Below are 17,753 nucleotides of genomic sequence, written 5' to 3'. Positions count from 1 at the left end.
TGCAGGGGACTGTACATATACAGCATAGGTGTTTATACAGTGGAAATACAGTGCGAGAGACTTATTGAGCAAGATACAATGCAAGAGACTTTATAATGCGGTTGAAGCGATATACTATGCAAAGATAGTTGTACATATATAGCGAGGATACAGTGTGGTGAATGACAAGACAAAATGCAACCAGTATCAATTATGGGAGGGTGCCGAGAGGGGAGGGGTAAGTAAGAAGGATGAAAGTATTGGATAGAGGGGGAGGAAAGAAGAGTTCGGGGGGGGGGGGGGGAGGAGAGGTGGTAGAGTTTGGTTAATTGGAGGGGAGGGTTAGGGAAATTTATCATAGAGGTAGGATTTGAGAGATTTCCTGAAGGATGAGTAAGATGGGGTAGATGAGATGAGGGTAGTCAGGCAATCTGTCCATCTGTCAGCTTGGAATGAGAGAGTTCTATTAAGGAATCTTTTGTAGGTGCATCCTTTTGGGGATGGGTAGGTAAACAGATAAGCATTGCGCGTGCGATTGGTGCCTGGGAACGCAAAATGGTGAGACAGATATATCGGGGACAAGCCAGTTAAGGTTTTGAAGCAGAGGCAGGCGCATTTGAAGATGACTCTCGCTTCTATTGGCAACCAGTGAAGTTTTCTGTAGTCAAGTTTCAAGTTTAATGGAGATTTGATTAATCGCTTAATCATAATTCTAAGCGATGTACATAATAATAAAATTACAAAATATGGGGAACAATACAATGAGTAACAAAAAAACAAAAACCAGGTCTAACAAGACTATTGACAAACTTAACAAAACTAAGAACATAAGGGAAGAGAGGGATAAGAACTACAAATTATTTGAAAGTTAAAGAGACATATAAGGGCTGATATGGTCTGATTTTTTGAGGCCATAGATTAGGCGGACAGTGGTGTTTTGAATAAGTCTCAGACGTTTGATGCTTTTCTTGTAGGAGCCCTAATATATGATATTACAGTAATCCAGGGTGCTTAAGATTAGGGATTGGACCAGCAGTACGGAGTTTCCAGAGGGTGTGAAAGCATTTTTTGACCTGGGCATTGGTGTGGTCTTCGAAGGTCAGGCAGCGGTCTAGGATGACTCCAAAGATTTTGATGGTGGGATTGATAGGGTAAGTTAGACCATTGAGTTGTAGGGTGGTGGTCATTAATTTGTGGTTGGGATTTGCAAGGAAGAGTTTAGTCTTTTTTGGATTTAGTTTTAGTTTGAACCGAGTGTCCAGTGTTCGACCATGGTGAGTACTGATGAGATGTGCTGTTCTGTTTCTTGTGACAATGAGGAGATGGGGATGACAATTGTAATGTCATATGCATAAATGTAGGATTTCAGCTTTTGGTCAGGTAACATGTGTCCCAGTGATGCCAAGTAGATATTGAATAGGGAAGGTGATAGGGGGGACTCTTGTGGCACTCCACAGGGGTTGCACCAGGTAGCCTAAAGGTTAGCACACTGGGCTGAGAAGCAAGGGAGTCTAGGTTCGATTTCCCACTGTAGCTCCTTGTGATCCTGGGCAAGTCACTTAACCCTCCTCTACTGCCCCAAGATTGTGGCATCTCAAGTTTTGTGTGGTATCTCAAGAATCTAATACAAATAAACATTTCTCTGAGAACTGTAGTTTCTGGTTGCAAACAAAGGGGAATTGGTTTTTCTCTTTTGGGATCTTGCCAGGTTCTTGTGACCTGGATCGGCCACAGTTGGAAACTGGACACTGGGCTAGATGAACCATTGGTCTGACCCAGTAGAGCTAGTCTTCTGTTCTTATGATAAACTCCCTCATAGTTTATTTGAATTTTGATTAAACGCTTCTCCAGAGGCACAAAGCGTTGTACATAGTAATTTAAAATAGATAGCAGACGAACATATTACATAATTAAATATAGACCAACAAAACAAACATACTTATGACATGAAAACATTGGGAGAAAAGAGAAGAACTACAATTTTTTTTTTACAAAAGAATACATAAAAGGAAAATACAATAGGGAAGGGAGACAAATTAAGTATGTAAGAAATCAATTATAGGCGTCTTTAAAGAGAAAGCATTTTAGGCCACTTTTTATTTTATTTTATAAATCTTTGAGTTTCAAAATCAACAAAAATGCAATACAATATCTATACAAATAATATTAATCATATATGCATTTATAATCAATCAAAAACCATACAACAATAAAAAACCCCACCCAACCAACATTTCATAAGGGAATAGAACTTTAAAATTTCTGCAAGTTTTGTTCAATTCTGAGGTATAGAGGGAGAGAGTTCCAAATTAATGGGGCAGTGACTGAGAAAATGAGAGTACGACGAGTGCCAATTATTTTTAAGGATGGAACATTGAGGGAATGTTGAGAGGCTGATCTTAAAGTTCTGGGAGGGTCGTAAGGAATCGGTAATCTATCTATGAATGCAGGGGTATTAGTCTGTATAGTTGTAAAGGTTAAAAGAGCAAGAGGAGTTGAGAGATGAGATTCAGAGGGGCTTTTCTCAGGAAAGTAGCATAACAAATACGGAAGTAAGAAATATTGGGCTCAGGACCGCCATGGCACTGTCCAGTTATTTGTGAATGGAGCCAGGAACAAGCTAGCAGCAATATTCAGTCTTCCATAAGTTAGGACTGCAAAAAGGATGAGTTTACCAGCCACAGGTCTGAATATTGGGCGGTGCCCAGTGACTGTTTAGATCCATGTATTCAATGCCAGCCTGGACATCTGGGGTTAATTCAGTCCACAGCTGTCGGTGGCTTAAAAACCACTGACCACCAGGAGTTTGAATATTGAGCTCATTAACTTCAGCTCAAAGTTCTACCGAAAAAGCTTGGTTAGCCTGTAAGATTCCCATGTGTTCTATACTATAAAAACTTTCTGTGTTTTTATTAAAATAAGGGAAAAATCCACAGATGGTTGTGAATGGTTTCAGCTGGGCAGAAGTGAAAGGAGAAAACAGAAACAAAGTTATTGGTTTCCACTCTAGTGTCTTAAATTTTGTGCTGCTTTTCGCATTTTGTACAAATTTTAACAGTGATCCGCAATTGTATTTCAGAATTTTAGAATCAGAAAATAATATTAAATATTGAACTAGGCCAGTTACTGGGCAGACTTGCACGGTCTGTGTCTGTATATGGCCGTTTGGTGGAGGATGTGCTGGGGAGGGCTTCAATGGCTGGGAGGGTGTAGATGGGCTGGAGTAAGTCTTAACAGAGATTTCGGCAGGTGGAACCCAAGCACAGTACTGGGTAAAGCTTTGGATTCTTGCCCAGAAATAGCTAAGAAGAAAAAAAAAAAAAAAATTTAAATTGAATCAGGTTGGGCAGACTGGATGGACCATTCGGGTCTTTATCTGCCGTCATCTACTATGTTACTATGTTAGAGTTTTAACAATGTTAGCTTGTGAAAATGCAGTACGTTCCAAGTTCAGGTTCCAGAAAGCACTGAGAACTGGACAGTGGGTTTTCTATTAGTTTTAATTGTCAAATCTCCTGTCACTGCAGATCCTGGATGAGTGGTTTGGCCGTAGCATTATCCATTCTTGTGTGAAGCTGAGTTATGATCATGCCCAAAGTATGATTGATTATCCAAACAAATGGTTCAGTCGGGAAGAGCTGCCACCCATATCTCCCCAGCACCCACTTGATGAAATTCGCCAGGCCATACTCAATCTCCATCAGATAGCACGCAATCTGCGCAAGCAGCGCTTTGATGATGGTGCTCTGCGCTTAGACCAGGTATGTAGCGATTCAGAATTTTCTATTGTGCTGTCTTTTAATGTTGCAAACTTGAATGCTGAGCAGGTAAGAATGAAGATTTGGTTTATCTGTAGACTTTCTTGCAAGGAATCAACTGGCAATGTTTGATTAGTGGTTTTTCTATTTGATGGGAGAACAAGTCTTTGCTTTTATTTTTTCTAGACCCACACAAAACTTGTTCAGATACCAAATATGACAACGTGACTCCCCTGTACCTCGAAGTACACTGGCTCCCCTTTGAAGCAAGGTGTATTTTTAAATTATGTGCACTGATCTTTTTAATCTTCCATGGCGAAACATCAGACTACATGTTGAATTTAATGGAAATACCACCCAAAGACAAATATAACCCAATCAGCAACAATTTGAAAATAAAATTCCCAAATCCTAGAGGAATCACATACGAGACTATTCACTCTACAACCTTCCCGTACTTAGCAGCAAAATGGTGGAATCCTTTGCCAACACAATTAAGGTACACCCCTTCCTACCAAAGCTTTTATAAAGGCCTAAAAACCTGTCTATTTAGAAAATACTTTACCCCCCCCCCCAACAAACAACCAGAAACCAAACAAGACACAAGCCACCTCTCCTATCTCGATAGATGACCAAGCTCCCTACAAACTGGAAAAGAAACACCCATAAGTAATATCAAGGCTACAACACCAGATAAAGCCAACCTTCTCTCCAAATCATATGCCATAATCATACACCTACACAAACCAAGTTATCTGTGTCATGATCCCTAATGAAGTAATGTAATTCCTGGATATGGCCAGGCTCTTCTAAATTGTAAATCGTATTGAACTCCTGGGGCATATTAGCAATGCATAAATTCTAATGTAATGTAATACCTGTTATATCTATCTGGGAGTGTCACTGTATCAGCATATGTCTTTTCCAAATTAAACTCTAAAAATAATAATAAAATATTATATTAAACCCTCTTTTGTCCAGTGCTTGCATTGTGCGCTGTGATATGAAAGCTTCAGCCTGCTCTGGTCCATTTAATCTCCTGAGGAAGCTATTTTTGGTGGAACTTAGGTCTAAGTTGAGGAGCAGTCAAACCACGCTTGAGGAGCAGTTGAGTCACATTCACACTTTGAGCACAAATCACTTTGAAGCATGAAAGAAAAAAAGAGAGATCCTGCCAGGCCGCTATATAGTTACAATGTACCAGCAAGACCAGTTACGTCAGTCCTACTATTTAAGGTAGCAGAGTTTAACTCTAATCTAAAACTGTTATATTAAGATCACAATGATGGGACAGAAGAGTGTCATGATGGTCCCAAACTTGCTGTCTTAGCGGCACTGTATTTGCAGGAGACAAGAGGCACTGAGCACTTTTCGTATTTAATATAATATTATTATTATTTTTAGAGTTTAATTTGTAAAAGACATATGCTGATACAGTGACACTTATATGTTTTGAGCATATTTATTACCAGTTTATACTCCTGTTGGTATTCAGTATCTGTCTGGGAGTCTGGCTTCAGCTCCAGTCGCAGGAGCAACCACATATCCTCACCTGTGCTTTCAATTAAAAAAAATTGTAGGCAGCCAAGATGTTTATATGAGCCTTTACTTATTTGGTTGTGGAGTCTTGTGCATCTGAAATGCCTCATTAAAGACTATGCCTTGCCATGGAAGGTCAGAGTGAAGTTTATGGAGCTGATAACTCATGTGAGGTGAATGGCACAGGAGAAGTTTGAACTCTACGTGGAAGTGGATTTAAAGCTAATATAAGAATCTGAGACAAATGTTTTCATGGCTGTCACATCACTAGAAGACGACAAGTCATAAGGCTGAAATAAAGATAGATGGTTCAGTGGAGACCTTTAATGAGGAGGCAGTATTGTAAGCAGAAGGTGATAAGAACATAAGAACTGCCATCTCCGGATCAGACCCATGGTCCATCGAGTCCGGCGATCCGCACACGCGGAGGCCCAGTCAGGTATACACCTGATGTAGTTTTAGTCACCCATATCCCTCTATGCCTCTCATAAGGAGATGTGCATCTAATTTGCCTTTGAATCCCAGCACAGTGGATTCTTTAATAACCTCCTTTGGGAGAGCATTCCAGGCGTCTACCACTCGCTGCGTAAAACAGAACTTCCTGACATTTGTCCTGGACTTGTCCCCCCTTAGCTTCAAACCATGTCCTCTTGTCCGTGTCGCGTTGGACAATGTAAATAATTTATTTTCCTGCTCTATTTTATCGATGCCTTTCAGCATTTTGAACGTCTCGATCATGTCCCCTCGCAGCCTTCTCTTCTCAAGGGAGAACAGTCCCAGTTTCTTGAGTCGTTTCTTGAGTCGTTCCTCATATTCCAAGTTCTCCATACCTCTTATTAACTTTGTTGCTCGTCTCTGCACCCTCTCCAACAGTTTTATATCCTTCTTTAGGTTGGGAGACCAATGTTGGACACAGTATTCCAAGTGTGGTCTGACCATTGCTCTATAAAGCGGTATTATGACTTTCTCCGATCTACTCGTGATTCCTTTCTTTATCATGCCTAACATTCTGTTTGCTTTCTTTGCCGCTGCCGCGCATTGTGCCGACGGCTTCAGAGTCCTATCTATCAGTACACCCAGGTCCTTTTCTTGTTCGCTCTTACCCAGAGTTGCGAGTGTGGAGAAGGAAGGGCTTTAGGAAGGTGTTCCGAAAGACAAAAACTGATGTTAGCAGTGAAAGAGAAGAGTTGAAGATAATCCATGGGTTTGTAGGAGATGTGGGTGGAAGGGGGTAGGAAGAAAGGAAGTCCGCCTTGCCAGCCAGCCTCTTCATTTCAGGCTGGTTGATATGGGGATTTTAACAATGGTAACCCGGGTACAGTAGTTATTTTGGGAGTTTCAAGACAAATCCTCTTTTAGTGTGTTAAGTTTTCACCTGTGCGTTACGTTTTTGAATGAGAAAACCTTCTAGTTTGAGTGTTTCTTCATAAGTCCTAATGTGTCCTGGAAGATTGTAGCTTTGTCTCTTCTTTGTAAGGATTTAATTATTAGATATTCCTTGCAGTTGTGTTTTTCTTGGGTAGTGATGTAATTAATTGTAACTGTGACCACTATCGTGCTTCATCAACTAAACTAACACTGTTCCTTGTGACTGACCTCCCAATCATATTCATTTCTATAACAGTAGTGGAGCAGTTTATTCTGACATAGATTGTAAGATTTAAAAAGAAGGACAGAACCCACCTACATGTAGGTCAAAAGAGATCCCAACAACCATTATTGATGATGGAGCTGTTCTTCTGCTGATTGTATTGATAGTCAGTAGACCTGGATTTGATTTCATGACTGAGTTGTGTGGGGAAGAGGATCATCCTTTGGCAGGCCAAAAAAGTTTTGCTGTCAGATGAGCTGGACCAGATACTATTTGTCCAGCATGAATATATTTGAGTAAATTGATCAGGAGAATGGCTTAGTATGGGTAAACATAGGTCTAGCCCAAGAGTATCTGATGCCCTAAGCAATGCCCCACAAGGGGATGCTCAAGGCCCTACACCCCCCCCCCCAGTACTTCAGCATCCCCCATCCCATTCCCCCAGGTGGCAAGAATCTCTCCTTCTCTCTATCTTGCCTGCCCGAGGTGGCCAGCATCTCCCTCTATCTTCCCCCAAAGCATGGTCTTGTTCAGTCATTCTTTCTCTCTCTTTTTATATAAATATTTGCAGTGCAATAAGTGTCATTCTAGATTTGTAGGTTATCTACCCATGGCTGTGAGCCTTATGCAAATGAATCCACTCTGGATTTTTTCAGTGTCCTTCCTACTTCACTTTGGAGCTCTACTGCCCTTGCAGTTAATACCCAAGCATTGAAGAGCTCCATCGATAATATTGGGAATTTCCCCAAACAAATCAACTGTTATCAAGTGTTATTCTGTTTGAGAATAACACTTGAACTTGAGCAAACAGAAGCATCAAAGGAACTCAGGTAGAACCCCTGTAGATGCTAAAACATACAGTATTCTTCAGGGCCCAAAGGCCTGACTGACATTCAAGAAACTTCTTGGAGAAGCATAAACAGATGCAGGTGCAGGAAGGACAGGGTGGGAATCTAGAATGACATACCTATCTACCGGAAAAGATATCAAGGTAAGGACATGATCTATCTTTTAAAATCAGGTCACTATTCTAACAGCAGTTATACATGCTTCAAATAGTTTTCTAAACGTGCTGTGACAATACATAGAAACCGGTATATAATGTTTTCAAATAGCTTCAATAGAGTATGAGTATGCGTCAGCCCCACCACTCCACCGCTGTGCTAGCTTTTGACTGCGGAGAGATTTATGTGGCACTTCATCAATGGCCGCTCATAACCATTTTAAACCTACTGTTGTTTTTTCAAAATTATTTATGCATATACTTTTTTGTGTATTTTCTTATGTATATATATAAAAAACTTCTTAGCTATAAAGCTCATTTATAAAGCTGTATTGTCACAGCACGTTTAGAGATCTGACCCTGGTAAACTAATATAAGAAACATAACCATTCTCTTAGAGGCTAATAGTGGTCAAATAGTTTTCTAGGCATTTTTAGATAGATATACACAGAGCAGGGAGGGAGGAATTGGGGTGTTCTGTGGCAGGGCTGCAAATCTGTATAAATTCTATATGTAATATAGGCACCAATATTTGTCCCCCTAAATACTTAGACATTTGGTTTGGATGAGGGAAAACCAGGTCTGAGCCATACAAATAGTGGGAATATGGGAGTGTTGTATTTACACAGAAGCTCCAAAATTTGGCACTTCTAGGTATCCGTGTGCTTGCACTTTATGCTGCTATCAAAGAAGGCAATTCTGTAACTGTTTAGGTGCCCTGATGCCACGCAGTGAGACACTCTCCTATAACAGTGCCTGGGTGCTCCGATCCCATTCCAGAATTCTGGCATAATCAAGCATTGACCTTACGCACCTGTAGTTATACCAGCTATAGAGTTGGCAGAACTGAATGTGACAGGGAGATGTGGAAGACATGCCTATGCCCTGCCCATGAACACTTGCATTTCATTTATGTACTGGTGCACTTGCATGCCCTTGCAGAATGGAGTTTAGATTCTGGGCTTGCCACATAACTGCATAACTGCAGATATTCTGTACATTTACATAAGAAAAACCCTACTGGGTCAGACTAATGGCCCATCAAGCCCAGTATCCTGTTCCCAACAGTGGCCAACCCAGGTCCCAAGTACCAGACAGAAACCCAAAGAGTAGCAACATGCCAGAGCTGAGATTGTGATGTCATAATGCCTCATCACTGATGTCACAGTGGCTTGATTGTCATATACTTGGCTCACATAAGATCAGCCCTACAAAAAAAAAAAAAAAAAAAAAGATCAGCCCTACTGGGTCAGACCAGTGGTCCATCTAGCCCAGTAGCCTGCTTCCAGCAGTGGGCAATCCAGGTCTGGCAGAATCCTAAAGAGTAGCAAGCTTGCTTGTGTCACAGCAGATGAATATAGGAATCGTTTGTGTTTCATATTATTCCCTACATGCTTTTCTGAATATTGACCTGATACATTGGAATGTTTAAATAAGTCTGTAGAGGTAGTAGTACAGGAGATTATTGGAAGCTTAGTGCTGTGCCATAATTGAAAGTTTATGGACATTTGAGTTTATCTTGTACATTTATCTGCAGCAGAGCTCAAACAGCAGGTTCCCTGAGAAAATAACCACCTCAGGCCATTTCTTGAACAAATACAGTGGAAGAAAGTGCAGTTCAGCCAAAGTACAGGGATTAACATCTTAATACTTTCTAGAAAAAGCAATTTTCAGTAAGTAAGTGTCTCTTTGGAAACTAGCCATAAAGGTATGCAAGTGAGAAAAGTATTCTTGTACATTGCATTTCTATTTTCTGCAGGCTGACATATTCATGTGTATAGTTGAACATAGCCCTACCCCTGGAAGGCCCAACCATGTTTTCAGCTGTTAAATAAAGCCCCATGCCAAGGCAGTTTTCTAAGCATGGGATCTAAGCCTTGGGTAGTGTCTTGGTTCAGTATAATATACCTCCTCCCTCTTGGGACCAAAAGCCGCCGGCTGGAGTATGAGGCTAGTTTGCTGCCTCTGAACTTCCCTTTCTAAGCAACCATGCCACCGAAAATCCAACTTGATCCCCTGGAATATAAATGGCAATGATACCAAATGAGGAACTCTTGAGCTTCACACAGTCAAGAAAATTAGAGTCTCCTGAGAAAATTAGAGAGTCATGGGGATGGAGGCAATGTTCAGTTGTGGATTAGGAATTGGTTTGGGTAGGGTTAAATGGCCATTTTTCTCAAAGGAGGAGAGTAAATAATGGAGTACTGCAGGGATCTGTATTGGTACCAATGCTATTTAACTTTTTTAAATGATCTGGAAATTGGAACAACAAGTGAGGTGATTAAATTTGCAGATGACACCAAATTGTTCAAAGTTGGTAAAACACTTGCAGACTGTGAAAAATTGCAGGCAGACCTTAGGACATTTGAAGACTGGGCGTCCAAATGGCAGATGAAATTTAATATGGACAAATACAAGTGATGCACATTGGGAGGAATAACCCAAATCATAGTTACCAGATGCTAGGGTCCACCTTGGGGGTCAGCAGATCGGTGTGTCATTGTAGACAATATGCTGTAACCTTCTACCCAATGGGTGGTGGCAGACAAAAAAGCAAACAAGATGCTAGGTATTTTTTGAAAAGGAATGCTATACAAGACTAAGAATGAACATAAGTAATGCCTCTGCTGGGTCAGACAAGAGGTCCATCATGCCCAGCAGTCCACTCACGTGGCGGCCCATCAGGTCCAGGACCTGTATAGTAATCCTCTATCTATACCCTTCTATCCCCTTTTCCTTCAGGAAATCATCCAATTCCTTCTTGAACCCCGAAACCATACTCTGTTCTATCTGCCATTGCTTGCCCTGGGATCGGTAACATGGAAAGTTGCTGCTATTTGGGTTTTTGCCGGGTACTTATGACCTGGATTGGCCACTGTGGAAACGGGACTGGGCTAGATGGACCATTGGTCTGACCCAGTAGGGGCTGTTATTTTCTTAATCAGGTGTTAGGAAGAAACTTGTCTTGTACTGAATCTAGTATTTGCGCTTTGAAGCTGAAAACCTTGCTCTTATGTATATAGCTTGTTTAAGGTTAATGTAGGAGCATGTAATTAAGCTGAAACCCTTCCCCCTCAATATAGAATCAAATTCTCGTCATATTCCTGCCTTTTTTTTTTTTTTTCTCCAGCCTTTACCCCCATGTAAACCGCAGCCACTATTAACTGGATTCCCCCACATGGAATTGTGTTCAATTATTTGTCTAGCGGCCTGACACTTAGGGCTCCTTTTACGAAGGTGCGCTAGGGTTTTTAGCGCACACACAAAATTACCGTGTGCTATAGCGCGTGGTGGCTGAAAATCTACTGCCTCCTAGGGCACGCATTAAGGCGCTAGCGCCCCTTTGTGAAAGGAGCCCTTAGGCGCTTATTTTTGAAGCATATGGATGGCCATATTTTTGAAATGTCCAAATCCCAATTTTTTTGAAGGCAGGATTTGGATTTCCAACACTATGGTACATCCAAATACCAAGTGGGTGTATTGTGGGTGTGTTGTAGGCAGGACTAGGGAAGGTCCAGCATCAGGACATCCAACAGCAATTACTGAAAGGAAGGAAATGTCCAAGTCTAAAAATGACATCTGTTTCAGTCACGTCCAAGGTACAAAAGGGTGTTTTAACGGAGCAGCTGACCACTAGTGGTTGCTCTCCCCCTTCCCCTCCCCTGAAAGGGGATAAAAGCAGAGAAACATGACGGCAGTTAAAGGCCAAATGGCCCATCCAGTCTGCCACAATTTCCTCTCCTTAAGTGAACTCACGTTCCTGTCTTGCGCGGGTATTATAGGCATTCTTAATAGAGAAGGAAATAGGTCTGAGGAGTAACCTGATGAGTTTACAGTCCACTGCACTAACGTCTCAGCTGCCCCTCTGCTCTGCATGGACGTCTGTGTGGCCATTTTCTAGGAATGCTGTCCCTTGCTTTCTACTGCTCATAATTTGGATGTTCCAGTTTGTCAAATGGCTGTTCGTGCTGGACATCTCCAGCACATGGGCTTCTGTCTCTTATATTTCCTGTTCAAAAATATATGTCAGATGGTCCTGACTTGGACGTCCTTTCGAAAATGCCCTTCCTAGTATCCTAGTACCAGAATATCAGGAGATCTAGTTTTGTGTTGCAAGAACTAGACTCAAGAAATGAGATGTCACGATTTATGATTTATTTAAAATGTTCTATACTGTTAAACATAGAATATATCAAAGTAATTTACAATATAACATTTGTAATTCAAACCAGTTGAGCTCAGAAGTGATGCCATTTATGTGTAGAATAGAAGAGCATAAGAATAGCCATACTGGATTAGAGCAGTGGTCCATTTAGCCCAATGTCCTGTTTCCAAAATAGTGGCTAAGCCAAATCACAAGTACAGTACTTGGCAGAACCATTCCATGCTACCGATCCCAGGGCAAGCAATGGCTTCCCCCATGTATGTCTCAGTAGCAGACTATGTAAGTTTCCTCCAGGAACTTGTCCAAACCTTTTTTAAATATGCTAACTGCTGTTATAGCATCCTCTGGAATGAGTTCCAGAGCTTAACTATTCGTTGACTGAAAAAATACTTCCATCTTTTTGAGCACCAAGAGATCCCTATTATGTTACGCATTATTTTGATTATCTGGTATGGTTTTATCTGTTTTTATTTTACTTGAGAGAGTTCAAATTATCTGATTAAAAATAGCTTCATACCAATCTTATGAATTGCTTTGCGATCATTTCTTCTTCCTTTTCCTGCCCTGTTAGTGATTGATGTTGTCTGATTATAAGTCTAACCCAGCGCCTGGACTTGATTTTGATATAGAATGCTTTCAACACATTTAACAAAGAGTGCCACTTGCTCATAATCTCAGTTGCATGGAACAGGACGTCACACAGAGCCTCAGAAACAATACTTGGCATCATTTTCCAAGAATCTGACATGCTTAAACAAAGAGAACACCACTAAGTGACATAATTGTGGCCAGTTTACTAAAGCCCAAATATTCGTCAATCTCAGAATATACACCCTGAAAGAGAAAACAGCACAACTGCTCCGATCTACTTAATGGAGCTTTTTAACTGTATTTCCTTTTCTCGTATTTATTTAGCTTTATGAACTTGCCTATAAGTAATGTACAAATGTAATAAACTACGCATATAATAATCCCCACAATTGCATCATCATAACAAATAATAACCATCCTAGTCAACCCTTCTTCCTAAGCTAACTCTCCCAAAATGACTGCCTAAAATCACAAATCAGCACCTCCGCAAAGCTCCTTAGGTAGTGTAACTATGCTGCTATTGAAAGGCACCTCTTCTTGTCCCTTCCAAAAGGGCTTCACAGACACCAGGCAATATATGAGGGTTCTTCAAAAAGTTTCCGCACTTTCATATTTTTGTGGGAAGAAGGTGTGTTGCAGAATGTCATGTTACTATTCAGTCACAAAATAGGGTGATTATGTGAAAAAGTGATGTAATTTGCTTTTGAGATATTTAATAAATAGTGTGTAAAAAAAATAAAAGTGCGGAAAATTTTTGAAGATTTCTAGTATAATCCAGGGAATCCACACAAATTAAGTAACCTAGGATATGAGCTTCAGATCTGTCAAGAAATATGGATTATTCTACTAATAATTGTAAGTATAAGTAACAGTGGCATGTCTAACAGCAGGCCCTGGGGGTACAGGCAACCTACAGGGAGACGATTCTGAGATATGCAATCAGTTATCTGTGAAGAGTACCTATGGTTAAGGAGTTTATGAAGGGGTGATAAATACCTGCCACAACCGCCAAGCAGCTGCCCTTCTAAGCTAGACCCTCTTTCCACCTGTTGGTCTTTGAAACTCATATTCTTCTGAAGTCTCAGGCTCAGGATGAGAGGAGCTTATACTACCGTATTTTCTCGCATATAACGCGCGCGTTATACGTGGTTTTTACGTACCGCGCACACCCTTGCGCGTTATACAAAATTTTTTTTACATAGTTCCCCCCCCCGTCTGGGTCACACACCCCCCCCCCCCCCGCAGGACCGCTCGCACCCCCACCCCGAAGGACCGCTCGCACGCACTCCCACCCGCACCCACACCCCCACCCTGAAGGACCGCTCGCACCCCCACAGCCTCCCGACCCCCCCCCCCCCCATCATGTAGAAGCTCCTACCGGTGTCCTGCTGCTTCCTCTTGGCGGTCCCGACACGATCGGGGCAAGAGGGAGCTCAAGCCCTCTTGCCCCAGCCAACCGCGGCACCCCCGACACGATCGGGGCAAGAGGGAGCTCAAGCCCTCTTGCCCCGCCGACTCCCCAACTCCCCGACAATATCGGGCCAGGAGGGAGCCCAAGTCCTCCTGGCCCTGGCGACTCCCCCCCCCCCCCCCCCGCTAGTTGTTCGGGCCAGGAGGGAGCCCAAACCCTCCTGGCCACGGTGACCCCCCTACCCCCACCCCGCACTACATTACGGGCAGGAGGGATCCCAGGCCCTCCTGCCCTCGACGCAAACCCCCCTCCCCCCAACGACCGCCCCCCCCAAGAACCTCCGACCGCCCCCCCAGCAGACCCGCGACCCCCCTGGCCGACCCCCATGACACCCCCACCCCCTTCCCCGTACCTTTGTATAGTTGGCCGGACAGACGGGAGCCAAACCCGCCTGTCCGGCAGGCAGCCAACGACGGAATGAGGGCGGATTGGCCCATCCGTCCCAAAGCTCCACCTACTGGTGGGGCCTAAGGCGCCTGGGCCAATCAGAATAGGCCCGGGAGCCTTAGGTCCCACCTGGGGGCGGGGCCTGAGGCACATGGGCTCAACCCGACCATGTGCCCAAGGCCCCGCCCCCAGGAGGGACCTAAGGCTCCCGGGCCTATTCTGATTGGTCCAGGCGCCTTAGGCCCCACCAGTAGGCGGAGCTTTGGGACGGATGGGCCAATCCGGCCTCATTCCGTTGTTGGCTGCCTGCCGGACAGGCGGGGTGGCCAGAGGAGAGTCGGGGCTGGCGAAAGGAGAGTCAGGCGGCGACGGGAGAGTCGGGCAGCATGCGCGGTATACGGGTGTGCGCGGTATATAAAAATTTCTGTACATAAATTTGTGTTTTTTGCGCGCTATACCCGTGTGCGCGTTTTACACGGGTGCGCGTTATCTATGTAAAAATACGGTAATCTCAAATCCAATGATAACCATCTATTTTTGTAGAAATATATTATCAAAAGACCTTTAGAATGGAAGAAAAATAGTTGATAAAGGCCTAATTCCAACTGTGTGCCATTACTGTACTCTACAGTAGAAGTGAGCCAAAGTCCTCTACTGCTGGCAATGGGAAAGGAAGCAAGACCTCTCCGTAGTGAAGGGAATCGTGCAATACTTGACTCATGAAGTTTATCACCGCATCATTACAAAGATCAGAGAGCAGCTTTCTCCTGGAAATACTAAGACATTCAAACGTACGACTACTGCATAAAGATAAGCACATCATTTCTCTCCCTATTTTCCTGCTCAGTATTTGGCATTTGTACACATTTCCTGAACTTGGAATTGCTGTTTGTGTGGTCCCCTTACCAGATAAGTTATCCAGATAGAGGCTGAATATCACTGCTAACCTCAGATAATCCCCGGCCACTCTTTTTTTTATGGATAAATTTGTCCATGCTGCAGTTCTTAATATTAAAAAGGACTAATGTGCTTAAAGAAGCATTTCTGTGGCTACCAATGATTGTAGAAAGTTATCAAAAGCATATGCCTACTGCTTACTTTCTCCCAAAAGCTTAGTGAACCAGGTCTAAAGTATCTTCTGGACAGTGCTTAAGAAACAGAAACAGAGAAGATGACAGCAGAAAGTCCAATCTGCCCCTCCACAGCATCTCCCTCAGAGATCCAACAGTGCCTTTGCTCCTCTGAGTTAGAAGGGAGCCCAAGAAAAGTCTACCAATGTTCTCTCGCTCATTAAGAGTCCAGATTTGTAACAGGAATAAAAGGCGAGAAGTGTCAACACACAAAGTATTAATTGCCTGGTGGACACGAGCGAACCGGCATCAGCATGAAAAACTGAACTTAGAAAACATTTCTTATTATTGGGATTAAATTACCTCACGCAACAGAGCAGATTTCAGAGCTGAGTGATGGATTAGTTCTAAAGTCAGCTGAAAGATCATCTTCCTCATCTTTTAAAAATAAAGGGGCCCTTTTATCAAGCTGTGCGAGGGGTTTTTAGCACGTGCTGGCGTGGTAAATGCTCTGACACCCATAGAATTCCTGTGAGCGTTGGAGCACTTACCTCGCTGGCCCAAGCTAAAAACCTCTAGCGCAGCTTGATAAAAGGAGGGGGGGAAGCTTGTTGATTCCCAGCTCAAAATACCATTAATGATACAGGCAGAACACAAAAGTTCTTCTGTTAACAAGTGATACAAGGAAAAGGGCTCCTTTTTGATCATAGTTATAAAGCATTTGAGCAGAAACAACTTTCTGTATAATTCAGTTTTCATCCTTCACCCCCCTTTGCTTTATTCAAGTTTCTGTTGACATCTGCAAAATCAGTACAGAAAGAGTAGTTTAATGATTACAGAAATGGGTTGCAAAACAGGGAAACTCAAATCTTGCGTCTCCCCTGATGCCCTTTGTACCCTTGGGCAAGTCACTTCTCCCCTCAGGTGCAACCTGTTTTGGGCAGAACAATAACTCTCCTCAAGCTGGAAAAGGCCATTGAGTCCAAATCCACAGTTATACTAACTTCCAATTCCTCCTCAAGCCTCATCCACACTTTAGCATCAGTATTGTCAAGTGTCTCCTTTGGGTGATCTCAAAACTAATTGAAACTTTTCTTATAAAGTATTTGGGAAACAGAGCATACGTGAGATTCTTTACCCCTAAGTCTCTTTGGCCAACAAACACTGCAATTTCACTGGGTACAACTGAAGCATCACAAAAATATACTATAAAGTTCAATGTGCATTTCTTTTCTAATGCTCTCATTTAAAAGTTACACAGAAACAGGGACAGCATTAAAAATCTAAGCAAAAAGGCAAGTAAAACACAACCAAATTGATTAACTTGAATTTTCACTGCAGCTTTTCCCCTTGCTAAACCACATGATAGCACAGTTGGCATTTAAATCTAGTCTAATGACCTAATTAGTACAAAATTTAGTAGGCTGTATTACTTGAGAATGGGATGTTTCATCGCGGCTGTTTCAGTGTGAGATGTTTACTCACAGCCCTTTCATCAAGGCCATTAAGGTGCTGAGAGGGCCCCCACCCAGCTCACCTGAAGAGCTGAGGAGTGTGACAGATGTCTCAGATAACTTTATTGAGGCATCAGTAGGGGGCGAGGGGAGACTTGTGGTCACAGCAGATAACTTTATTGAATCATCAAGGGTGGGGGGGCTCTGCCCCTCCTTTTAAACCTTGAAGCAAATTGGGCCTGAAGCACCAGTTGTGTGTGTGTGTGGAGGGCATTGCCACCCCCTCTTTCACCAGTCCAGTTGGGCATGAAGCACCAGTTGAGGGAGCAATGGGGCCTGCCCCAGAGGCCTTCTTTCACCTGTTCAATTGGGACTTAAGCATCAGCGGGGGGTGGGGGGGGGAAGCTGCCTTTGATATGCCCCCCCCTTTCACCACGAACAACAACTTCAGCAAGTTAAGCACTTGCCAGCAATGAAATGGCTATGCTGAATTGTGCTAGACCCGTATTACTTTCCCTTAGTACTGAATCTCTAGCAGGATTTTGAGCAGAAGTATAAGTTAGTGTGGGAGTTAAAGGGTTATTAAAAGTGAAGTCTAGCACCTTCCTCCAGAGGAACTGAATAAAAAACAGAGGGTAGAATTAAATGGCCATTTGTCTCAATGGAGGTGGGTGAATAGTGGAGTACCGCAGGGATATGTACTGGGAACAGTTCTGTCTGTTAGGTGCAATCAACTCAACTTAGC

General features: G+C 42.8%; 1 protein-coding gene across 1 annotated transcript in view; it reads left to right on the top strand.

The window, feature by feature from the left end:
* DIS3L2 (DIS3 like 3'-5' exoribonuclease 2) overlaps window positions 1–17,753 on the top strand; it is a 285,986-nt gene that overhangs the window by 169,325 nt on the left and 98,908 nt on the right. The window contains exon 13 of the mRNA XM_033958227.1: window positions 3,507–3,740. Coding sequence (XP_033814118.1) covers window positions 3,507–3,740 — 234 coding nt within the window. The remainder of the gene's footprint in view (window positions 1–3,506; window positions 3,741–17,753) is intronic.

Source organism: Geotrypetes seraphini, chromosome 9 (genome assembly GCF_902459505.1).
Source record: "Geotrypetes seraphini chromosome 9, aGeoSer1.1, whole genome shotgun sequence".
Classification (NCBI taxonomy): Eukaryota; Metazoa; Chordata; class Amphibia; order Gymnophiona; family Dermophiidae; genus Geotrypetes; species Geotrypetes seraphini.
Note: the sequence above shows the minus strand (reverse complement) of the source record. Positions and strands in the feature narration are given on the sequence as shown.